At 48.8% G+C, this 25,034-nt stretch overlaps 1 protein-coding gene across 1 annotated transcript in view; it reads left to right on the forward strand.

The window, feature by feature from the left end:
* COL15A1 (collagen type XV alpha 1 chain) overlaps positions 1–25,034 on the forward strand; it is a 93,640-nt gene that overhangs the window by 51,660 nt on the left and 16,946 nt on the right. The window contains exons 11-29 of the mRNA XM_087822784.1: positions 178–336; positions 2,463–2,555; positions 3,658–3,783; positions 4,326–4,388; positions 8,482–8,517; positions 8,913–9,053; positions 9,245–9,313; positions 10,099–10,134; positions 10,238–10,321; positions 11,793–11,858; positions 13,813–13,848; positions 15,060–15,122; positions 17,437–17,505; positions 17,616–17,651; positions 20,224–20,277; positions 20,378–20,437; positions 21,887–21,955; positions 22,059–22,100; positions 24,610–24,655. Of these exons, the coding sequence (XP_087678910.1) occupies positions 178–336; positions 2,463–2,555; positions 3,658–3,783; positions 4,326–4,388; positions 8,482–8,517; positions 8,913–9,053; positions 9,245–9,313; positions 10,099–10,134; positions 10,238–10,321; positions 11,793–11,858; positions 13,813–13,848; positions 15,060–15,122; positions 17,437–17,505; positions 17,616–17,651; positions 20,224–20,277; positions 20,378–20,437; positions 21,887–21,955; positions 22,059–22,100; positions 24,610–24,655 (1,348 nt within the window). The remainder of the gene's footprint in view (positions 1–177; positions 337–2,462; positions 2,556–3,657; positions 3,784–4,325; positions 4,389–8,481; positions 8,518–8,912; positions 9,054–9,244; positions 9,314–10,098; positions 10,135–10,237; positions 10,322–11,792; positions 11,859–13,812; positions 13,849–15,059; positions 15,123–17,436; positions 17,506–17,615; positions 17,652–20,223; positions 20,278–20,377; positions 20,438–21,886; positions 21,956–22,058; positions 22,101–24,609; positions 24,656–25,034) is intronic.

The following is a 25,034-nucleotide window of genomic DNA, read 5'->3' on the forward strand; positions in this document are numbered from 1 at the left end:
CACGAGTCTGAGCTTCTGTGAATGTGTTGGGGGTACTGACAGTGGTAGGTAAGAAAGTGTTTTGAAATTGGGCCAGTGCCATAGAAATGACAGTCACCAAAACTCCCAGGCAGGCTGCAATGTGCACATTATGTCTCGGGTTAGGTGACATGACTCATCCTGTGGGTTTTGCTCTAGGGTCCTGGTGATGATGAAGACTTAGCAGCAGCCACAACGGAGGAGCCCCTTTCCTGGGCTGACCCAGAGGAGTCAGGGTCGGGCAGTGCTCCCCCTGAGGGGCCCTTACTCCCTGTACCCCCAGTGACTCCTGAAGCTATAATCCCTCCAGTCACTTCGGTAAGTGGTGTAGAGGCATGAAGACTTGACTTGGCCAGTTTTGCAGAGGAGAGAAGGAAAGGCTGAAATCCTGGGAGGAGCCTGTGTCTGGCTTTCTCACAGGTGGGTTTTCCTTTTGGTTTGCAAACTGCTCAGTTTGGGCTCCCTAGGGGCCCCCAGCTTGGGACACACAAGGAAGCTGAAGTCTGTAGAGGCAAAAGCAAGAGGTAAAAATCTAGGGCACCTGCTCTGTGTCCCATGTGGCCCTCACATTGAACTGAGAACTTTTGGACAGGCAGAGCTCCCCAAAGATGCAAAGGCCCATCTCAAATGTCAGGAGATTCCCATCCTGGAAGTGGGGAGCCTGAGAGGTGGGCGGGACTGCAGAGGGAATGGAAGCATCAAAGGCGTGCACGTGGGAGGCGATCAAGCTCCTCCCAACAGGAGCTTCGGTGACCCTGCTGCACCTGTGCAACTTCACGCACATCCTTTCTTTCCTTTGGGCCTCATTTGCTGTCTGTAAAAGAGGGTGGCTGGGAGGTCAAGTCATCATTCCAATTGTGCTTCATATGTTCCACCTCCTACCACCATCTTTTTGGATAAAACAAATCCCAAACATGGTATCATTTAACTCATAAATACTTTATTGTTAACTCATAAATACTGTATTGTTAATAGGTTGATCTGGACCTTTTTGGTTTTCCTTACCCACAATGTCATTATCCATCTAACAAAATTAACAATGGCTTTTTCCTATTGTTTAATACTGGAGTTTAAAAAATCTTTTTACTAATGTTTGTTTGAATCTGGATCCATACAAGGTCTACATGTGACATTTGGTTGATGTGTCTTTTAAGTCTCTTTTAGTCTATGGTTGTCTCCCACTTTTTTCTCTTAGCCATTGATTTGTTGAAGAAGCTGGATCAGTTGTCCTTAGGTCCTTCTTGTTTTCTGCTTTGAAAAGTTGGGGCTTGTTGAGGGTGTAGGGAGATCAGCTATGCTGGTGGGAGTACTGATGATTTATTACTTCTGGAAAGTTGTTTGTCAGCATATATTAACAGCCATAAAACTGCATAGTGTTGACCCAGAAACTTCTGTTCTAAGAATCCATCATGAAGAAGAGTCTGATGTGTAAAAAGGCTTGGTGTACAAGGATTTTAATCTGTGTTGTCCATAGTAGAAAAAAATCGGACATGGTTTAACTAGCCAACAGGGGTTAGTTGAATTCAAGTATAATCAAATAATGGAACATATGCAGTTTAAAATTATGCTTATTCAGAGTATTTTGTGATGGGGGGAAAAATACCATACAATGTTAAGTGAAAAAAGCTGTTTATAAATTTGAGCATATTGTGTGGTCTTAACTATTTAAAAATAGACACATGCAAAAACCCTGGAAGGAAGTACCTTCCCTAAGAATGTTAGCAGTTGTTGCCTCAAAGTGGTAGAACTGTGAGGGTGGTTAGGTTCCTAACACATTTTGATGTTTCTACCATCCCCTTATGACTTTTTATAGTGGGATTTTTTTTTAAAGCTCTAAGAAGAGAAGAATGGGGGCGGGGGGAGTTAGGTGGTTGTGAAGGTGAGAGAGAAAGGAGAAAAGGAGACACAAGCACCCAGTACTTTATCCTGGCACATTACTAATGAAGATAGGTTACTGTTGAGTGTCAGAGATCTGTGATGAATGGAAATGGACGCCCTGACTCCTGAGGAAATGGTTTAAAAGCACAATAAGGACAGTCAAGAGAGCATCCACTCTGGAAAGTCTTTAGGATCATTTTAATTCTCAGAGTTACCCACGGTAGTGGGTGAGAGGGGCATCCAAGCCTGGCTGTGCAACATATCTGGCTTCATGAAGGAGGTGACCATGGGCCTTGAAGGATGAGTAGGGATTTGCAAAACAGGAAAGGAGGCTGAGGCGAAGATGTGAAAGCATGTATTGTGTCTGAGGACAGCTGAGTGTCAGCTGCACAGCTGGGAGGTAGTGAGGAAGGAGAGTAGCTGTAGAGCGGGAGAAAGGGCCAGAAGGAAAGGTGGCAGCAGAAGTTAACAGAGCTACAGAATGTGGGAAAACTTTCAGTGATGTGGCTGTCCTTGGGGAGAGACTGGCAATTGAAACCAAGTTATGAGAATTTTTTTCTCTGCAGGTAGGAGCGGAGGTTGAGGGCTCCGGCCTGGTGTGGGGCTCAGACATCGGCTCTGGCTCTGATGACCTGGGGCACAGTGAGGAGCTGCTAAGGGTGAGTGTGAGGGATGACATGGCCTGGTGTCTGGGTGGCCTTCACAGTGATGCGGGAGGGAGGGACTAGAGGGCGGACACCAGATGAAACCAGATTGGCCGCCATCACTAATTGTGGAGGCAGATGGTGGGCCCCTGGGAGTTCCTTTTATTTTTCCCTCTGTGTTTATCTGTGTATGTATTTCTCCATGTCAGTAGTTTTGCTTTGTTTTAGCTGAGTATGAGCCTAAGTTTATATTCAGAACCTCCACTTTGCCACTCTCCTCCTCTCCCTGGCAGCAGGTGTGTCCATGACCTTCACCTCTACAGACTGCCTCTGTCCCCACCCCTCACCCATCCCAGAGACCTACTGGCCTTTTCTCTAGGCCGAATTTCACACTTCAGCTTCCAGACTCTTCTTGCCGTGACCCCATACCTTGAGGTGACCCCTGCCTTACTCTCCACACCACTGCTCCCTCTGATGTTCCTTGCTTCTCTGGCTTCCTGCCCAAGGATAAGCCCCCACTAGTATGTCTCTAAGTTGCCCCTCAGGGAGCACCTCCCTTCTCCAGCCACAGCTAGCACCACTGCCCCCGGCCACCAACTTCACCTCCATTTCGTCCTCTGAGCCCCTGTTCTGAGTCTCCACATAGATGGTGCTACTGAGTTGCCCTCTGCCCACTCATCATGGCAGGGTTGGAAGGGTTTAGGATTCACTGCATGGGTCTTCCAGGCTGGTGGGATCCGCAGACCCAGACAGAGGCTGAAGAAGCCGTTTTTGACTGACCTGTCAATCAGAAAAGAAACTAACCAGAGCATCTCTGAGGATTCCAGTGAAATGGATTTTTATTGTGTACATACAACTAAGGAGAAAACATGATCTAATGGGCCCAGAAAGACCTGGATTCAAATCCCAGCTCTTCCATGAATTAGCTGTGTGTGTGTGACCCCTTTAGCAAGTTATATCATCTCACTGAGCCTCAGTTTCCCTATCTGCTAAGTGGGAGCACCAGTATCTACTCGTAGGGTTGCTGTAAACAATGGAGAGAGTGGATAGAACATATATGCTCGGGATATATTTATCCCCTCCCCTGCTGTTTCTTAACAGACTGTTTATTTTTTAGGGTCCTCCAGGCCCCCCAGGCCCACCTGGCTTACCTGGGATTCCAGGAAAACCAGGAACTGATGTTTTCATGGGACCCACTGGATCTCCTGGACAGGATGGAGCTGCTGGTGAACCTGGGCCCCCGGTGAGCCACTGAGGTCATCTCTCCTCTCTATGGCCACAGGTTTTCCTTTAGCCAGGGAGTGGGATGCAGACTGCAGGCCCCAGCACTGTCTAAGCTCACCACAAGGAGCGAGCAGCTAGCTAATGTTTGTAAACAAAAATCCTCAGCCAAGTCATTGCTGAGACTCATAAGAAGCAGCAGGCAAGAAAAACATCATCTTACATGTCGTTTTGCTGCTTTATCTTAGGATAGGAAACGCAGACTCCCGTGGAATCTTGGAGTCATAAGACGTCAGTACTGGGCCTGGGGTGGGAGCCCCTCAGAGACCATCTAGTCCACCCTGCCCCTGATCCCCCCACGGAAGAGAAAACTCCACCCTCGCCCACTGGTGCCCAGCCTCTGCTGGCCCAGGACAAGCATTCCACCGCGGACCTGGCACAGGGCCCTGGGCCCACCAGCCTCGCCTGCTGGGTCCTCCTGGCCCTGGCCTCCTTTTCCAGGAAGGGTTTGTATTTGAATCTTATCAAGGATGTTGTGGGCTGATTGTCATTGATGTTCCCCAGGGCCCCAAGGGACAGCCTGGACTTGATGGAGCCTCCGGCCTTCCTGGGATGAAAGGGGAGAAGGTACGAGGAAAGTGGGAGGGCTCTAACACATGTGAGCCACCAGGCCCACACAGAGAGGGCTCTGACCTCTAAGGCTGACCTTGTCTCTTCTGTGAGTGACCCTCTCTAATCCCATCTTGGTCCTCTGCTGATGTCTCCATCCGAGGCTCTTTATGCCACACCTGAACTCAGCATCTTCCCTGCCCACTCCTGCATGTCCCCAGCTTCAGGGAAGGGTGCTACCATCTACCTGGACTCAGACAGTCTACTCTAACTTCTCGCTCCTCTCCCTTTCCTGCCATGATCTGTCCGCTGCCAGGACTGGCCAGTGTGACGTCCACACTTCTCACCTCTCCGTCCATCCTGGGCTGACATTCATCTCTCCTAACACACACTGTGGCATCAGGCTCCTCACCGGTGCCCCTCACTCCCACCCACAATCCAGCCTCCACCCACCTGCCCAGGCCACTTCCTACAGCAGGTTCTCATCAGTCACTGCCCTCTCCGGACTTCTGTCTACCCTACCTGGATGAAATGGTGGAAAATTCCCAGATACCACCCTTCTCACTGACCTGAATTTCCAGTTGCTGTCAGCTTTCAAGTGTGTTTATTTTTATTGAACCAGTAACTGGATTTTCGTGGAAAGCTCATTTCTCAGAAAAAGAAGAAACAATTGCCAAGCTTTATAGAACTCATTTCACATGTACCAACTATTTCATAAGAAATTAAATTTTGCAGGAAACATCACAGACCTACACTCATCTTCCCTGTTCTTACCAGCTTCCCCCCACCCGCCCCCACACACTCGTCTGGCACTTAAAAATACCCACACCTATATCCGCACACACACACCCGCACGGGCGTGCTCTGCAGCTGCTCAGAGAAGCAGCCATGCCCAGAGCGGCAGGCTTGCCCAGGATAATTGTTGAAGACAAATCACATGTTTCCCCCTGAAGTTTGCTGAGTCCTAATTTGTTGCACTATTTATGTATATGATGCTTTCTGGTGAAGTAGAAGCAGAAGCAAACTCTAGAAGAACTTGGAAATTTGCATCTGGAGAGCTCAAGGGGAACCTTGCACATGACATATACCTAAAACACACACACACACACACACACACACAATAAAACAAAAGGTAAACCATGGAGCATGGTCTAGATGTAAAAGAATAAAATAATGCTAAAGAAAAGGAACAATCTGCCCTGGCCGGTTTGGCTCAGTGGTTACAGCATCAGCCTGGGGACTGAAGGGTCCCAGTTCGATTTCAGCCAAGGACATGTACCTCGGTTATAGGCTCAATCCCCGCCCTGGTCCGGGCTCATGCAGGAGGCAAACAATTGATGTGTCTCTCTCACATCGATGTTCCCCTCTCTCTCTCTCCCGCCTTCCACCCTCTCTGACAAGCAATGGAAAAAATATCCTCAGGTGAGGATTAAAAAAAAAAAATGACAATCTCAGGGATACAACACAACAAAAGATCCAATGATAGGTTTGATCCTTAACTCCCCTTCACAATATCTGTTCTTCAGCTTGCATACCTCCAGTGACAAGGGACTCACTTCCTGCTCTGGCAGTGCCTTCCATGGACATGTGTAGGGAGGCCTTTTCTCATTCTGTGAGGAAATAACCTTGTGTTGTCACTTGTAGGGCAAGTTGTCTGAAATAGGGTTTTCCCCCAAAGAATAAGATCCAATTTATTGGGCTGGAAGAAAATATTATATATAATCATTATTTTCAGATGTAGGCTTGTCATTAAAATGTGAATGGTTATTAAGAATTTATCAGCTAGGTAATTCTATGTTGAGTTCCATGATAGGGGTATTCCTTAATTCATTTTCCCCAAATTAAGATGAGCAACTAAATCTGAGATCTTTAGCCCCTGAAGGAAGAGGTGAGGAACAGCCTGCTTTCTCAGATACAGATGCTTCTGGAAAGAATGCTGAAGAGCTTACTGGAGATGGGCTCCTGGAAAATCCCTCTCTGCTTTTTGCACTGCTGATTCTGCTGTCCGGGTCTTCAGCATTTACCTACAATTAACAGTGTCATTCTTTTCCTTCTTTCATAATCTGAATCATTCATTGTCTTCTTCAGTCTCAAAAGGTACCCGGACATCCATATAGAAAAAAGTTTGTACTTTGAAACTTTTTTCATTGCCCAGAATTGCTGAGGAGCGTTAAGCTCTTTGTAACTGGCTTTGAATAATCTCACTGAGCTGTTGAAGTGTCATTGTTTGCATTGTAAAGTTATTCTGTCTTTCCATGATATGTAAGAGAAATGCAAATAAATCATCATTACTGTCCCTTTCTCCATCTAATCCCAACTTGGGTCTGAGCAGTTCTCTCAGTCTTGTGTAATAAAGAGCAGGGTGCGGAACCTGAGCAGCCCACTGCTAGGGTCGTCATGGGGTTAGAGTTTGTAACAACGTATTTCAATTAAACATTCTAACTTTGGCCTGATTTCCCATTTTATATCTTATTTCATCATCAGATATGTTTGGTACAAAATCGGGATTATAGGCCTCCATAAAATTAAATAAACTGCAGTCCTTTGTAACTGTAACATGTTGAAGTCATCAGTATAACAAACACCATGAACAAAACCAACAGGCAGCCGCAGGCAACAAGCTGTGCTGTCTCAGAAACCACAACAGGGGGGGAAATCCATGTATTTATTAGGGTTTTTTTGATGTTCCTATATGAGGAAGTCTAATAATGACCTTAGCAAATCCAGTTACTGTAACGCGCTGAAATGCCTAATGAACTCTAAACCAGGACTTTGCAGCAAGCAGCACTCCTTCCCGCTCCCGGACAGTGTTTCTGTTGTGTAACGGTCTCTCCGCACTTCATCGTCACCACCGGACTTGCAGCTGTGCGGCCGGATTCCAAGACAGTGCTTAGCCTCGCCGCACAGCTCTCTCGGGGAGGGACGGAGTACGGCTCTCCCCTCGCCATTTGGGGAGAGGGGGGCTCTTTGCTGACGCTTTTCATTGGGGCTCCCACTTTTCACTCTGCCTGTTCATGTAAATTCCAGTAAGAAGAGCTCATCCACCCCCAAACTGATCTGCTCATATTCCAAAGTGGTGGCCACCGAATCTGTGAGCCAGTGAAATGGGCCCAAACACTGTCTCTTACACACAGGGCCTCTCTAACCCGGTTCTTTCTGAGTTCTCTCTTCAGGTGTGTCTCTTCTGTCATTCAGCCCTTCTGTTGAGGTCTTTCTTCCAACACTTATGTATTTTTATTTCTAAGATCTCTACTTGATTCTCTCCCGTAACCACTGTTCTTATTTCATAGTAGTTTGTTTCACGATTGTAAAGTCCTCCCTTTTCTCACTGAGAATATCTATTGTGTTCTCGACGCACTGATTGGATTGTGTTCTTAACTCTGTTCCCTTGGGCATGTGTTCCGTTGTTGACGTTGTGTCCTGTCTTTCACGGTGTTGCCTGCCCTCAGGTGTGTGGTGCTTCTTGCTTGTGCATTTGCTTTCAAAATTGGACTCCCAGAGCTCACAACTGGCTCCTTTCTGTGGGCTCCACATCTAACCCCCCAGGAAACCTGTACTGTGGCCCCCACTGGGAGTAGACATGCAGCCTGTTTAGTGCAGCACCTCACCCGCATCTAAAGACCAAAACATGGCCACTCCAGCCAGCTTTTGGTCTTTAGATTTTTTTTTTCCAGAGAAAGCCAGTCATCCTTCTATCTCCAAAAGTTTAATGAATGCATATCAAGTTCTTGAAGCCCCTTCATTCGACGTTGAGTAGGGGAAGTGCCCCTTTACCTCTGTCCTGGGAGGGGTGGGGAAAGGGACTGGCAGCTCTCCAAGGGAATTCCTCTACGATCTCGCCCTGGTTAACCTTCGACTCCTTTTTACTCCTGAGGTAGGTGATGAGCTAATCGTTGAAAAACGGGTCTCACAAGCCTTCAGCATGACTTGCCTGCCAACTGCCAACCCTCGCGATGCACTCAGCTTTGAGGCATCAGCCGAAACCGAGGCAGGAAGAGTCCCATTTTGATATCCTGTTGCTTAAGAGTTCATGCTTCTAGATTTTCTTCTGAACATGCCCAATGAGAGATATATAAACTGACCCACTGACCCCTTTTTGTTTGTTTTCCAGGGAGCAAGAGGGCCTAATGGCTCAGCTGGTGAAAAGGTAAAGAGAAGAGCTTTTCCCTCCTTCTCTTTCTCTGGGTTTACTATAATCGGACTGGCGGGCGGAGTATTGAAGGTGTCAGTGCGTGGAGCAGGGAGAAACGCATCTCAAAGGAACTGCTATGGGGGGGCGGGCAGAACAGCTGGAGAGGGAGGGAGCGAATGGCCTGCCAAGTGTTCTCCTTGCTCACCCTTCCACACACGCACTCCAATGCGTGCTGCAGCCTATCAGGTGCCACGTCAATTAGCCGGACAGCTGTTTCTGTACCACTAAGCAGGAAGGATCAGAGAACTCATCGATCTAATGAAGCTCAAAGAATGGTTTTCTGACAGGGTGTATGTCATTCCTTCCGTGAGTGAACCCAGGGTAGTCAGCCTGTCCTTTCCCCCCTACAGGGTGACCCCGGCAGCAGAGGCTCACCAGGACCCCGAGGGAAAGATGGACAAGTTGGCACTCCTGGGGTCATGGGACCCCCAGGGCCTCCCGGGCCCCCTGGGCGCCCAGGCCCTGACTGTGGGATGGGACTTGAATTTGAGGTACTTTCACCCTTTCTGTGGTTGAAGAGCAACGTGCCCTAAGGGTTCCTGGGAAAACTGGGAGATTGAATGCCGGTCTGAGGGCAGGAGCTGTGCTGGAACCCACTAAGCTCCAGCTCCCAAAACCACACCTGGCGCTAGTACGAGCTCAGGAATTGGATCTGAAATTCTCGTTCTTCTTCCTTCCCTAGGATACAGAAGGCTCTGGGAGCATCAGGGTACAGCATGAACCCAGAATCTCTGGACCAAAGACTTCAAATGTAGGTTGGCTTTTGAAACCTTTATTTTGAGGAGTGTGGCGCTGTCAGGCTGGAGTGAGGAGACTGGGGCGCCGTCCTGGCTCTGCTACTTTCAGTAACTCACCCTCTCTGTGCCTCCAGCTCCCGGCTGTGCAGTGAGAGCCTAGGCGCTCTTTGCAGAGTGTTTCTTTGAGGAGTGGTACAGATATTTTGCACAAAACATCCTGTGGGAAAACCTGAAGATCATCCATCTTTCTCTTTCTGCAGTCCCTTGCCATCCAGCATCTCTGCTCCATTCCCTCCTTCTTGCTGTCCATTCAATACACTTTGACCATTTCAGAGCCCATGCTCCTGACAGGTGCCCCTCCTGCTGCATCTACCCCAGGGAGGTCAGAGGTGTCCATCGTCTGCTTCTGATACCTGCTGTTTAGAGGGCCAAGCCCTGGGAGCTTATTATCTTTGTCATGTGCGACCCAGAGCTGAGCACTCAGTCCGGGAGGAGCCTCACCTTGCAGAAGGGAGCACCCCCCATGGTTGGACAGGAAGACCTTCCCTATCCTCCAGATGCAGAGGGCTCTGGGACTCAGGGTCAAGAGGACACTCTCCCTGTGCCGGGAGAGGAGCTCTGGTCTCCTCGCTGTCTGCAGGGTGTTCCTTCTGACTCTGGGAGGGCAATTTGCCCCCTCACCTGGGACAAAATCCATGCTAGAGTGTATGGAAAGATGGCAAGATACAAGGATAGGTAGATAAGAGAGTGAGTGAAGTGAATAGAAAAAACTGAAGATATTTGTGTCTTTGTTTGCCAGGGTCTCAAAGGAGAAAAAGGAGACCCGGGACTCAAGGTGAGGTCACGGGTCTGAGGTGGGGCGAAGACTGTCCAGCCTGGTTTTGGGAGCGTTATCCACGTACAATGAACTGTTTCTCTGCTCTCATTGTCGTATCCAGGGTGAAAGAGGGATGGATGGAACCAGCATTGTGGGACCCCCTGGCCCCAGGGGACCACCGGGGCGCATCGAGGTCTTGCCTAGCGTGAGTATCGTCCAGGTCAAAACATGGATATTTATTTTCTACCTTTGCTAGAGGGGAAAAAAGATTATTCACAACTTTAGGGCTGCTGGTTATGCAGGGGGCACATAGCCAGCATCTGACCCTGGAGTTTCCACCTGCGGGCATGTCCCACCTGCCTGTTTCTACCCTGGTACCAGTCGTCTCTCACATGGTGCTTCCAGAACACTCTCTTCTGGTTGGCAGAAGGATGTCACAGAGAAGCAAAGGAACATAAGTGGGGACACGAGGAAGGAAAGATGGTTTGGGATATGAGTTATCAAGGAAGACTTTCTAGAGGAAGTGTCTTTGAGCAGGGATTTAAAAGCTAAGAATGATTTTACTACATAAGCATGGAGAATGGGACTTCCAGAATTCAGGTGGCAGGTGCACTCTGAGGCAAAACACAGAACAGGAAAACGTGTGTATGTCCAAGGCACAGGGAGCTAATGGGCATGGGGATGGGTAGAGAGTGACAGAAATTTGTAGAGAAGACTGGGCTGTGGGCTGGGACCAGATCATGGCCCACTTAATATTAGGACATCACATTTGTGAAAAATTGTGGCCCTTCAGAGAGAAATGATGTTATATGGTAGACAACAGAAAGTCAAAACATCCCAATAATTAGAAAAAAGATGACTAGAGTTAACAAATATTATATATATATGATTTAACTATTTAAATATCAAGTGTGGGCAAGGGTGTGGTGAAATAGATAATCTCACATGCTTTGGTGGAAATATAAATTGTATGACCCCTTTAGACAGCTCTTTGGCAATCTGTTAAAACTAAGAATGTCTATACCCCCAAATTCTACATGGAAGGAAAGATTCCTATGCTATAGGGTTGAGTGAAAAAAGCAAGATGAAGAATAATACATGCAGCCTGATGCCATTTATATAAAATAACTACGTGGCAGTACAGCATAGGTAACACAGACAATAATATTGTAATAACATGTCTGGTGTCAGATGGGTACTTGACTTATTGGGATGATCACTTTGTAAGTTACATAAATGTCTAATCATTATGTTGTACACCTGAAACTAATATAATATTGTATATCAACTATAATTGAAAAATAAAAAATAAAAATAAAATAACTACATGGACACACACGTGTCTGCACACACACCCCAACAACACTACAAGCTTTCTGTGAACATTTACATATATATATATATATATATATATTTATTTTATTTTTTTTTAATTTTAAAAGAGAGAAGGCATTCATGTATTGTGCAATTTTATGATTGAAAGAGGAAAGTGATAAGGCAGCTCCCAGTTGTTTTGTAAGCAGTGGGAGGGATGGGTGTGTTGGCAGTGGGTTTAGGGCTCCATCAGTCTGCCCAGGTTCTGCCATGGTGGCAGACTTTAGTTAAAGCCTCATTACCAGGAGCATGGTGGAACATGTGCCACCCTCTGTCTCATTGTTTGGTTTTTCTCTTTTTAGTCTTTGATCAACATCACCCATGGATCCATGAATCTCTCGGACATTCCTGAGCTCATTGGGCCTCCGGTATGTACCCACAGCGGCCCTGAAGGGAGGTTCCTACCCAGATGTCCCTGTTGAAGTTAGGTTGGGTTGGTTTGCAATCCTTTTAGCTGCTGAAGCGTAGAGCTAGACTATATCAAAGTAAAGTGAGTGGAAAGAGAACTTTGCATTTCTGAAAAGTTGCTATCGCATTAATTTGATTATGCAGGGAGTTTTGTCCAGTTCTATGCATCAGAAACGTGTGCAATGGAAATCAGAGGATTGTAGGTAATGAACCAGTTGACGTCTATGCGGTGCTTTTGGCCTGCTTTTATTTACACCACCTCATTTCACAGAATGGGAAGAGCCTAGAAAGGCCTATTCTTGTGCTAATGGGCAAACTGGCACGTGAGGAGGGAACGTGACTTGCCTCAGTCTTTCTAGCCCCATTTTAGACATCAGGAACACACAAAGAAGCTACACTATTTCTGCAAGTCTACAGAGTCGTCCATGGCACAATAGGACCCCAGGGGAAGGAAGTTTCCTCCCGCAGCTTGTGCAGTGAATCCCAGTGCAGCTTCCAGCATCTGCCCATGACCGCTGGAAAGAGAGGGAGAAGCTCTAGCCATAGGAGCCTTGGGGTTCCAGTCCCATCTCTGCTACACACTACTCCGAGCCTCTGAGCCTTTCTCTGATAACACCTCACCAGTTTAGGGGGCAGTTTATAAGAGGCTGTGGGCATGAACTGTGGCAAAGCTGACATGGAGATTGAGGCTTATACTTCCACAGCTGCGCAGCCCAGATGTCTGCTGGGCCACCCAGTCCTGTAGTCCCCATTGAGGTTGGCCTGAACCCCCACCATTCGGTGCCCTCCCCGGGGCTTCTGCAAACATCTGGGAGGTTCCTCTGCAGCTGGTTTCTCCTGCTCCCGAGTGACCTCCTTTGGCAGGTCATTGCACTGTCTCCTCTGTACTATATCCAATGGGGTCCCCTCTCCTTGATTTCTGCTAAAATCATCCAAAACACCCCAATAATCAAACCCTAAAGCAAACCAGCTAACAAGCAACAGTCAGTTCACAGAGGGTCTTGGTTTTCCCCAGACTATTGGAGGTTTAGGGTGTTAGTGGGTTGGTACTAAAGCAAAACACAGCCTAAAGTTGAATATTCAGCATCTCCATTCGAAGAGGCCCTGGGCCTTGCCTGCCTGCATTGCCACGCCCCCGCCCCTAGAACCTTCCTTCCTCCCGAACCCCTGTCCTCTTCAGCAAATCCTGGCCCTCAGGGGGTCCCTTCATTCCTAATGCAGGGTCAGGATTTTCCTACCCAGAGGCAGTTCCCTCCCTGGGAGGACTCATCTCCCAGCCATCGCCCTCATGCTTTTCTACCTGCTGTGTATACAGTATATTGATAAACTTTGTTGCCATCCGGTTATCTCTCTGTGCATATATATATCCTGCCAAACTCATATGCCTTTAATAGCTATGTGGGTATCTGGGCTGGCAGGAAGAAGAGTCCTGGCACCATGTGGAGCGCACCTCAAGCTCACTGTGTCCCAGGGCCTTTAAAATGACTGGTCCTTTAAAATTTTCACCCCTACCTAGGGAAAAAACCTGAGTCTCACCCACATGCTCCTACTTCCACCTCCAAACGTCCCAGAACACCCTTTGGCTCCTCAGAGTTTAGGAACCTGTTTTCTGCAAGTACTTGTGGAAGTCAAGTGAGATTTCGGATGCTGAGTGATTTCTCAAAGGAGGAGGCAGCCACTTACAGGGCGGGGCCTCTGGGCTCCTGGGTGCAGTTCCTGGCTTTGCCACTGACCAGCTGCATGACTCTGCCCGGTCCCGGGCCTCAGCATCCTTCTGCAAAATGGACCATGAGCCCCACTGTGCGGGAACTTGCTTAAGCCTTTGGAAGGTGCTGGGCCCCGGAGGTGCAGTGCTCCTGCTGGTTCTGGAAATGCTGCCCCTAAACCACCTGCTTTGTCTTTGTCATGTCACAGGGCCCGGACGGTGTGCCTGGGCCGCCAGGGTTTCCAGTAAGTACCACAGTAGCATCTTCCTTCCCCCTGTGCCCCAGAGCTCTGCTCTTCTTTTCCTTCCACCTAGAATGCTCTTCTCCATCTGCATGACCAAGCTCTAAAGCCACCTTGTTCATGTAACCTTTCCTCATTGCCCACCCCCCCGGAGTGAGCCTTCCCTCCGTTCAGTCCCATAGAGCTTCACTTTCACTTCTGCTGTTGTCCTTTCTTGCCCCGAGTAACAGTTATTTGTGTTCTTGTCTTTTTTCCTCAACTGCACTGTGGCCATCTTATGGAGGGTTAGGTCTTGCTCGTCTCTCTCTACCCAAGGGCCAGCCAGTGGTTGGCTTCCTGTGAATGTGAGTGGAGAAGTCAAGCATTTCAAATAGATACAGTAGATAAAGTTCCTACAGAGAGAGGGTGGTGGCAGTGAGGCTGGGGGAGGGGAAGCATAGACCAGGCATCCAATAATTAATAGTCTGTGTGCCCCACCCTCTGGGGTTTCCACCACAGAAGGTGAAAGTGCATTTCTGTGTAGAAAGTGCTCTAATGGGTGTCGCACCCTTTAACACAGAAGACAAGACAGGAACTTGTGAGAAGCCAAATAGCAATAGTGTTTGTCTGGCTATGTGAGTCATTGTCACAGACAGTAAGCATCTGATGGCGTTGAGAAAAAGTTACCTTTGATGGGGTGTGCAGAGTGTGCCCTGCAAAGGGGTAGGTGGGCATTCATGCAGGAGGAATGGCGTGGGCAGAAGTGCAAAGGCAGCGGGGAGAGCAGGGAGGGTAAGGGGTGAGGCTCGCTCCCAGGGGTTGGTGGGGAGTGGGAGCCAGGTGACGAGGCTGGCTGGGATGTCTGGATACCGTCCCACAGGTGATGGGGGCCAAAGCAGGGGTGGCAGTCATGGAAAGTGAACAGTGGGGAGAGGCAGGCTACAGGAGGACCCAGGGAGAGGCAGAGGCGGCAGGACCAGGCTGTTCCCAGAGTGCCCACTGGAGGAAACCAAAGTTCAAAGAGACATGGGGCCCCTAGGCCTCCTGACATCCAGCGCTGCCTTCTTTCCACCAGACCGCAGTTTCTAAACCACTTAAAATCAGGAAAATATGATTCTTCGTGACTTCTACCTTCCACTCTCTATTCTTCTAATTTTTGAAAAAAAATACTTCTGTTTAGGTAAGGCACCTAAATCTTAACAAACAACAAAATACCCTTTAATGATTCCTTCTAGGGCCCGAGAGGACCAAAAGGTGACACTGGTGTGCCTGGATTTCCAGGACTCAAAGGGGAACAGGTAAGAGGGGCCCAGATGTCTGGGTGGGGTCATGCTCCAGAATTTACTAAACATTTCAAATTGGTTGAAAGTAGCTGTTAACTTTTTTAAAATTTGAGGTATAATTCACATGCCATAAAATCCACCCCTTTACATTGTAAAATTCATTGATTTTTTTTTAGTATATTCATATGGTTGTGCAGCCATCGCCACTCCCTACTTTGAGAACATTTTCATCTTGCCTAAAAGAAACTCCATATCTATTAGCAATCACTCTTCAGCTGTCAACTTTCATAATCTCAAGGTTTCCCCAGGGTGAAGGTGGGTTGTGGGTGGAGAAATTGATTTTCATCAGAGTTTGCAAAAGAACTCAACCAACACTCCCTTGAACGCTGTTACCACATGAGCTCTGCTTTGTCTAACTGCCCGTTGGGCACCCCCATGAGAGTGTGCATTCCCTAAGGGGAGAACTCAGCCAGTTCCTTTTCTGTAGCTCCAGTACTTAGCACAGAGCCCGGTACACAAATGGCACTCAAAAGATTTTTTTGGATCAAAGAATGTATAATTAATGGCGGTCTTGGTACAGAATCTTTGGGATAAATATTTGGCATGCAGAGCGTGTCCTGGGAACTTTCAGAGCACTGAACTGACCTCTGAACCCTGCACATGTGCCTCAGAGGATTAACTTCCCAGTTGGTGTTTATAGATAAGGGGAGAAGTGACATCCATAAACAGACTACAAAGACTCTGGAGTGGATGCATTTATTCATCCATCCATTTATGGACTCATCCATCTTCTATCCATTCCCTAAGGTGTGCCAGTCAGATTCCTGTGCTGGGAACGAGGGATATAGAAATAAGATAAAAGGACTAGACATGCAAAAAGCAAACAGAAAAAGTGGCCATTGCAGTAATGGAAATCTGTGCAAAGCCAGTGAGAGCAACCCCTGAGCCTGCCTTGGGGAGTCAAGGAGGGTGGGGTGTCTCTAAGAGGAGGGATGGTTAGGAACTGTCAGGTTTCTCTTTCCTCCTTCCCCCTACCATTCCACACCAGCCCCAAGGAGGAGCCTCCAGTGTCTGTTGGACACAATCCCAAGAGGTGGAGGGTTCAGTGTGCAGAGCAAAGGGGCCTAAGTTTGGCACCACAAGGGGTGATGTGTTGGGATATTTTTGCTGCCAGGGACCTATGGAGGTGGGATGGATCCAGGGCAGCTCTGGCTTGGGAAGGGGCCTGGTCAAGCAAGAGCGGCTCTTGCTTCAAACACTCTGTTACCTATGTGATGAGGTCAGAAGGATATAGAGGGACCTTCATGGCATCCCTCCCATCCCCAACCCCCCGCCACTTTGAAAACTGGGTTGGGCACCCAGGCAGCTCTGCTCCAGTCCTAACAGAAAACTCACTTTCTCCTGCTCTGCCTCTAATGCTTTTGTACTTGCTTTCCTGCTGCTGGCGTGCTCAGGACTGCCTTTCCTCACCAGCGGAGTGGTAAGATCCTAATATCAGGTGTGGGCTTAGGGGGACAGAGAGAAGAGGCTGCTCTGCTTGCTTTGGCTGCTTCTGGCCCCACTGAAGGGAGACTTGAACATGGTCCTACTCAGCTCCCCAGGAGCCAGCATGGAAATCTGGGGCCAAAACCTCAGAGTGATATAGAACGTTCCTCTATCTGGCCTTTTCTTGGGACACGTATCTTCTTGGAAGCCTTTGGTTTAGTCGATGGCTCTGCTGAGGACAAGATCCTGTGTCCCTGTGACCCATCGGCCCATCTCCCCTGTTTCCCAACAACTGAGAAGCTTTGCCTGGTCCAGTTTGCATAGGAGCCTGGAGTTTGGAGGCAAAGTTCCAGATGGAGACACAGGGGCCTTTGCTGAGAGAGGCCTCTAGTGTTTATACCTTCATCTCTCTCCCAATTTCAGACTTTTAACAAGAATAAAGATTCTTGGTGGGAACAGATCTCAAGTCGAGTTGTTAGGAAAGCAAGCCACAAAATACATTAGGAACCAGAGGTTCCCGGGGGATGCTGTGCAGCAAGAGGTGGGAAGGACCTTGTGGGGCTGATTCCTAGAGAGTGAGGATGCCGATCTGTCAGCAGTGGGAGCCCTGGAGCGGCTGGCAGTACCCCGGCCTGTCACAGTGCAGGGAGGGAAGAGCTCAGAGAATGGAATACCCTTAGGAGGGTATTGCAGTACTGTAGCAAAAGTCATGTCTGAGCCAAGCAGTGGGGTTGGAGGGGTGGGATGAAGGCAACAGGAATCATGGCAGTGGGACTGAGAGTCTTGGTGAGCCTCTGGCGGCGAGGAGGAGCCCAGCTTCATTGAAAGGTTCTCTGAATTGCAGGGCGAGAAGGGAGAGCCGGGCGCCATCCTGACGGGGGACATTCCTCTGGAAAGGCTGAGGGGGGAGAAGGTAATTATGTCACCAGACCCTGAAGGCACACACCCTCTTTGGTATCTCATCCCTGTTTCTGCCACAAACTGTGTTCTTCTGAGTGACCAGTCCGTATCTCCCTGTTTTAGGGTGAACCTGGAATGCACGGAGCCCCAGGACCGATGGTAAGCCAGAGCATCTCTCAGCTGGGCCTGGACTGGGGCTTGAAGCATTTCTCATACTTTAGCTCAATTAGACCGAGTTGGCCCAGTTGTGAAAGTAAGAAGGACATGGCAAAATGTGCGTGTTAGAGTAGACTAACTGCAATTAAATAAAAATCTCAGTTGCTTCACACAACAGCAGCTTGGTGCTCACTCATAAAGTCCACTGTAGTTGTTCCTAGTTGGGCGTGTTCCCTCCAAGAAGTGACTCAGGGATCCAGGATGCTTACAACCTGTGGCTCTGCCATCTTGTGGATTCAGGGCCACGCTGGCATCTTCTAGCTGGTAGGCCAACGTTGAGGAGAGGGAATAGATCATGGAAGATAATGAACATCACTTCTAGCACATTCTTCTGGCCAGAACTCAGATGCCTAGGGGTGGGTGGGGCTTAGCTGTGTGACCAGAAAGGAGAGGAGAACTGGATAGTGGTGAACACTCATGGTTATATCACAGGTCTTGCCAGCTAAAGATTGTCACTGCCCAGGGAACCCCTCAAAGGAACCCCAGAAGATAGCTTTTGGGCTTTGTGGATTCTGGGTGTAAATCTGCTGCTCATTTGCTGTGAGGCCTAGTCCTATTCTCTGTCTGGGCTTCTGTTTTCCCGTCTGTAAGTGAGGGTGTGCGTTAGTACCAGATGACATGGTAGTGCCCTTATTGCTTTACTTCTCTAGGAATCTATAACCCATTTAGGCTGCTGAACAGTTTTTAAGCTACGAGTTCTCCCCAGGATGAACCCTAAACTTCCCTTTTTTCTCTCCCCAAAGAACAAAGAAAGTTCAGGTGCAGAACATTCCCTATGTGTCAGGCTCTGTACTGATACTTCACACAGCTCATTCATTGCATCCTCACCACCCTCAGAGAGGAATATCAGAACCCCCATTTTATAGACCAGGAAACTGAGGTCAAAGAGATTAGGTAACTTGCCCATTGTCACTCAGCTTATAAGTGGCACAGCAGGGATTTAAACCCAGCCTGTCAGACTGATTGTCCAGATTTTTCCCATCACACCCCACTGCCTCCAATAAGCACCTTCATTCCTCTGCAACCTTTTAGGCTGGAGAATTGCACATAGGGTTTGTTTGGTCAAAGCTGGATCTCAGGCCTGGGGAGAAAGAAACTCACATTGTTCTAACAGGCATGTGTCCTTGATGAATGGCCCATAACATCCATGGTGAATTTTTTTATAGGACCTTCTGAGGCCTTTCGTCCCTTACATCAGGCAGAATGGATGCCCTGGAGAGGAGTAGCTGAGAGCTAAGGCACACTGGGAGAGTCTTGTGTTACTGGTTAACCACTTAACTAAACATCCAATACCATGGGAAACACCAGTAGTTAGCAGGGCTGGCCACAGTCTGCTGCAGATGACCATGGAAGTTGTTGCCACCACAGCCCAGCTTGTGCACAGCTTGCCAAGCAAGGCAGTTCAGGGGGCACTTTCTAATTTGCATAAAGGTGCCATGTGGGCCAGCTGTGGCCCTGATGACTAGTGTAGCTTATACTTCCCTTACAAACTCACTAGAGCCCTGTTACTCATGCCCATGAATCAGCAGCACCAGCACCAGCTGGGAGCTTGTTAGAAATGCAGAGCTTCTAATAAGGCCCCACCCAGGACCTACAGGATCTGTGTTTGACAAGATCCCAGGTGACACCAATGCACACTGATGATTGAGGAACTCTGCACTAGAACATGCCACCTGGTATCCTGTGTCCTGTTAATTCCTTCTGTCCTTGCTTTTCTTTCCCTAAGAGTAACATGGGCTCGGTCCTTTACACACAGGGCCTGTTTCAACTGAGTCTTTAATTGCCATTTTCCAGGGCATGACTATCTATGTTAATGGCAGAAGGAAGAAGGGCCCCAGATGTAAGCCAGTCATTCCCCTGGGAGACAGGGCAGACTGCAGGAGTGGGAAAATATGGCCTGGAGGTAGAGCTTGTTCTGGAAAGAGGTGGTGCATTGCATGCATCCTGGATGCCAGGAGGCAAGAGGGTTCCTGCAGGAGGTTGTTGGAACAGGGCAGTGGACATAGAAAGCCAGCCCTTGAATAAAAAGGGCCCAGGAGAACTGGGGTACCAAGACTCTGTTTCTTGGGGACAGGTAGGGACATGGCAGACACCAGATCCTGGAACAGGTTATCGGGACGGGCTAGCATGAGGGGTGAGGCAGGGTTGCATTATTCCAGTGGGGGCTATGGAGAGCCCTGGGACATAAGACCCCGGGCAAATGTCCACGTTCTAAGCATCTGGCTACCTGGGTTCCTTCATTAGCCTGACTGTCTGCGAGGGTTGGGTACAAAGTCTGGGATGGTGTAGAGCTTACAGGAGGTGGTGGGGGTGGGTGTGGGTTGAGCAAATGGTTCCACCAGACCACAGAGAGGCCAGGAGGCAAGGAGCCAGGCAGGTGGATACTTCATACTTGCTCCTTGCCCTCCTTCCTCCGGTTGGTGGTTCACCACAATGGCAGGGGGTGCTCCCCCATCTCCTTGGCCCTTGAGTTTCTGTTCTTTTCTGATCTGGTTGATATTTGTTTTGCTTCTAGGGGCCCAAAGGACCGCCAGGACACAAAGGAGAATTTGGCCTCCCTGGACGACCTGTAGGTGTCGGTGTTCCTTGGACTGGAAGTGAGAGAGGACACGTGGGCCAGGCTGGCCTGTGGGCAGTGGGTTTACTAAGGCGTCTTCTGTGGGTTTCAGGGTCGCCCAGGACTGAATGGCTTCAAGGGCGCCAAAGGAGATAGAGGGATCATGATGTCGGTGAGTGCCACAGCCCCTGCCCCACACCACCCTGGGGACAGAGCCCCCAGGCCAGTGTCCAGAGGATGGGTGAGAGAGTGCTGGGTCCAGTGAGCAAGGCTTATGGACAGGGTATTCAGGAATGTTTTCCTTCTTCCCCCATTGCCACTTCCAAATGTCCTCCAGCCCAACTCTGCCCTCCAGCTCACTCTCAGGAGGGTTTCTGCCACCAAAGCACTTGAGTGGAATAGAGCATAAGCTTCCTTGTCTGGACCCCAGAGAGAGGGTGGGAGACTGCCAGGTGCGCATACTCTGGACACCTGGTTTCAAATCCCAGGTCTTCTGACTTGGGTGATACCCGGTCTTCCCTCCATTACACAGTCTTGGGGATTTTGCGGGTCACTGGGGGCTCAGTAAATCCTTGTGAGTGATTAGCAAAGGTAGATCAGCTACTTAAGTGGGGCCTCACAGGATGGCAAATACTGGGGGCATCAGCAGGGTCCAGGGTCTAGAATAAGGAAGCCAATGTTATTGAGCACCTGCTATATGTCAAGCACTGTACAAAGTGCTTTTAAGGACAATAGTCTTGATAATAACTACCCTGAGAGATATTCAGTGAGGTCCTTGTTTTGTACACAAGGAAACTCTGGCCTAGATGAGTTAAGGGACTCACTGAAAGTCACTGAGCTAAGAGGCAAATGCAGCTCTAAGTCCATTGCTGCTTCTATTTGCACCACACTGCCTCTGCTCCGTATGTCCAGAAACCCAGAAAAGCCGTTTTACTGAAGCATTGGGGAACTAACTCACCGTCATCAGGTCTGCTGGAGCTACTAGGAGAAGCAGACACTGATGCCTTCCCTTAGGATATCAGTGTAACTTCAGGATGGGCTGGGCTCCTCATGCCTGCGGCCAGAGCCACACCCTCCTGCTGCAACATCCTGCTTGGGATCCAGGCTTAGAGGAGAAAACATTGCATGGTATTAAGGCCAGGCTGACCTGGCTTTGAAAATGACTCTGCTACCTAGCAAGAGTTTTGCCTTGAGTTTTGCATTTATGAGCCACTCTCCGAGGTACCATGTAGCATGAAGGACCCCCCACCTCATGTGTCGCTCCATACTAGAGATGTGCTAATAGAAAAGTGGTGGACTCACCATCAGCCGAGCACTGCTCTTGGAGTCAGAATCTGGGTTCCAATCTCAGTTCTGCCATAAGTTGCTTGAGCAGGTCTCTTCCCCTCTCTGGCCTCATTATCTCCATTTGTAAACCAGAGACAGTACTTGTTGCTCTGCTATCTTCCCCATGGGTAGTTGTGAAGATGCAATGAGGTCACATATGTAGATGTGCTCTGTAGAAGGGACTGGCTAACTCATGGGAGGAATTAGTCAGCTTTAGAGGACACTCCTTTCCTCGTTGTGTCCCTAAAACTTGGGGACAGGATCCTGAACTCAGGAATGGCCTTTCTTCCTTCAGGGCCCACCTGGCTTACCTGGTCCTCCAGGCCCCCCTGGCCCACCTGGAGCTGTGATTAACATCAAAGGAGTAAGTGCAGGGAGAAACCTTCATTGGGGAGCGGGCACCAAACTGACGTAAGCCTGAGTCAGATGTCCTGATGGCCTCACTTGTCTGTTCTCAATTTCCACAGGCTGTCTTCCCCATACCGCCCCGGCCACACTGCAAGACACCGGTAAGTAGCATATGGTCACTGCCATAAAGAGCAGGTTTCGGCATAGAAAGCAACTCAGAGAAGATGATCAGTCTTTGTCTTGAGCCTTTTCTATCCATCAGTGTCCTCTTTGATGTCTTGTATCACTTACATATAGACCCTTAAGTGACTAGAAGCTTCTAGATAACAGACTGTGACAATGAAACAGCTGGATCTTCTAAGGGTGCAAACACAATCAAAAAGCAGTGTCTTTTATTATCGTAACTATATTAGATTCATGCTTGGAGCAGTATAATAAGGGAAAATAGACATCTTAAAAATAGAGATGGGGAAAAATATCAATTCCAGCAGTGATTTTTGCATTGGCAACTTTGGGCTAAAATCTCTAACTGACCATGTGCTGTCCTTTTCAGTTATATTACCGCACAGCACACAGTCTGAGAGGCAGGGTTCTCTCTCCTTATAACGAGGCAGCAAACTGTGACTCAGACAAGCTCACTGACTTTTCCAAGGTCATGGAACTGACAGTACTGGGACTATTACTTAGGTCCCCTGACCACCAGGCAGCAGGAACAGGCATTGTGACCTTGAGGGGTCAGGCACATGACTGGTCACCCAGCTAGTCAGTGGCACCGTCCCTGAGGTCTCAGCAGCGTTAGGAGAATCCTGTTTCTGTGGGGAAACCCAGGAAGGTGGGCCTCTCCCTGTGCACAAGCATTAGTCATGGGACTGTGCATAATCATTCTCTTATTCATTCAACAATATTAACTGAGTACTTACCGAATGCCAAGTACTCCACTAGGCCCTGGGGACACAGAGTGAACTAGACAGGGGTTGCCTCTGTTCTCAGGAGCTTACAAATTACAATTTAGAAGGATTCTTTTAAAAATAAATTCATTAATTTTTTAAAAGATTCCTTGAAGTGGGTTCATAATTGATTCCTGTTGGGATGGGGTTGAGGCTTGGGTCAGAGGCTCTAAAATGATGTAGTTTGGCTGTGTGTTTGCCTAGACACTGTCCATATCTAATCCATGAGGCACCCAAGTCTGCAGCCCAGGACTTGGGAACTCTGGCCTAGAAGGCGGAGGACAGGACCTCCCTGTATAAGGTGACCAGGGGGCCTGCTGGCTCCCAGATCTACGTGAGGAAAAGAGCAACCCAGGTCATGTTTATGTCGATGACCTGAAGGGAAACATAAAATATCACTCTGGACCCCCCCAGAGTGATGGCTGCATCCCACCTGCCGTGGTACAGAAAGGGAGACTGCGGCCCAGAGAGGCAAAGGCCTACTCCAGGTCCCGCCGTGAGTTAGTGCCGAGGGGGCCTCCTAGATAACATGATTCCAGGCTTCTAATGGACCGATCATGGGATAGTACTCGACACACTTGAGAGTACTATAAAAAATGCAACTGCAGTGACCATGACCTGGACTAGGACCCTTTGCAGTAACCATGGTCTTTGGTTACTTAACAGAAGCCAAAGATGAGAGCTGAGCACGTTTGCTGAGTTTTTTATTTCATGCTGCTGGACACCATGGGGGCTGGGCCATCGACATTTCTTGACCAGCTCTCAAAATGGACACTTGAAAAAGAAATGCTTCCTTTCACTTCGAGCATTTCAGAAGCCCTTTCGAAATGCAGCCCCTTTCCAACCATCATGATTTACAGCTCACTCCTGGAGTAGAGGGACTTTGTCAGCAGAGCTGCAAGGTATCAGCTTGGTGCTGCTGCCTTCAGCCTCAACCCAGAAACATTTTTCCCGGAAGATTCCCCTCCCCTCCCCTATCTTCTGTCAGCGACCCCTGAGCAGCCTGTGACCCTCCACCCAAAAGTGTAGGGGAATCCTGGCTCCAGAGGGATCTTTCTGACGCCACATATCAACTGGGGAAAGGATGAAGGTGGATTATTAAAAGGCATGGTTGCAGGTGGCTCTGTTTCAATAGGTAAAGAAATGCAGGAATCTGGGAGCAAACTGGGAGAGGACATGATCTAGGATAGCTTGGATTCCAGACCTCAGGCACTTAATATGGAGTCCAGAATAGCCCTCCCAACATAATGACTACCCTCCCCTTGTTAATTACCACTACCCTCCGTCAAACTAATGGCAGCCCAGCTTTGCAGCTGGGCACATCACTAGCTTGAATACTTGACCTCTCACGTGAATGAAGACCCTGGACACAGACAATGGACAGGCGGGGGCCTGGGGAGGGGTGGGAGATGGGTGGAAGGGGGTAAGAAGGGAAATGGGGGACATCTGTAATAGTTCAACAATAAAAAAGAAAGCAAAAAATAACTAATTAAATAAAAGAAAGGTCAAGAATACTCATGGTTGGCCAAACCAACACTGCCACCATTTATTATCTTAAAGCTTTGTGCTTCCCCTTTGCAGAGTTTGGCCAGGAGGCCTGACTCCATGACATTGCTCCTCCTGCCCCCCACAGCCACCCCTGGGACAGGGGACAGTGGCTACCTGTGCATGCAAACATGGGGACAGGGTTTACAGTGTATGACTTGCCTTTTTCTCTCTCCAGGTTGGTACCGCTCATCCTGGGAATTCAGAACTCATCACCTTTCACGGTACACACTGCCTTCTTCACCCTACGTTTCTCTGGGATATTCCCAGACCCTCGTGTCTCTGTTGGGGAGGTTTGTTTGCCCACGGGCTTAGACTAGGTAGTCAGGAAGACCTGGCTGCATGTGTTAGGAGGGGGGCTCACAGCTGAGCAAAGGCTGTGGGACTGGGCATTTCTGTTTGGTTTTGTCACCCACCTATCTGTTCTACACATCTTGGCTGAGACTCCCAGTTAGCAGGAAGCACTCCGTTTCTCCATTTGTTTGTTAGTTTGTTCATAAAGCATGCACTGATACTTTGTCCTTGCTTGGTGCTGTCCCGCACACTGGGCTGAGGCAGGTGAATCCTCCACCGTTCCTGCCACCCAGGCCCTTAGGCTCTGTT

The sequence above is a fragment of the Miniopterus natalensis genome, chromosome 12, assembly GCF_054644295.1.
Source record: "Miniopterus natalensis isolate mMinNat1 chromosome 12, mMinNat1.hap1, whole genome shotgun sequence".
NCBI lineage: Eukaryota > Metazoa > Chordata > Mammalia > Chiroptera > Miniopteridae > Miniopterus > Miniopterus natalensis.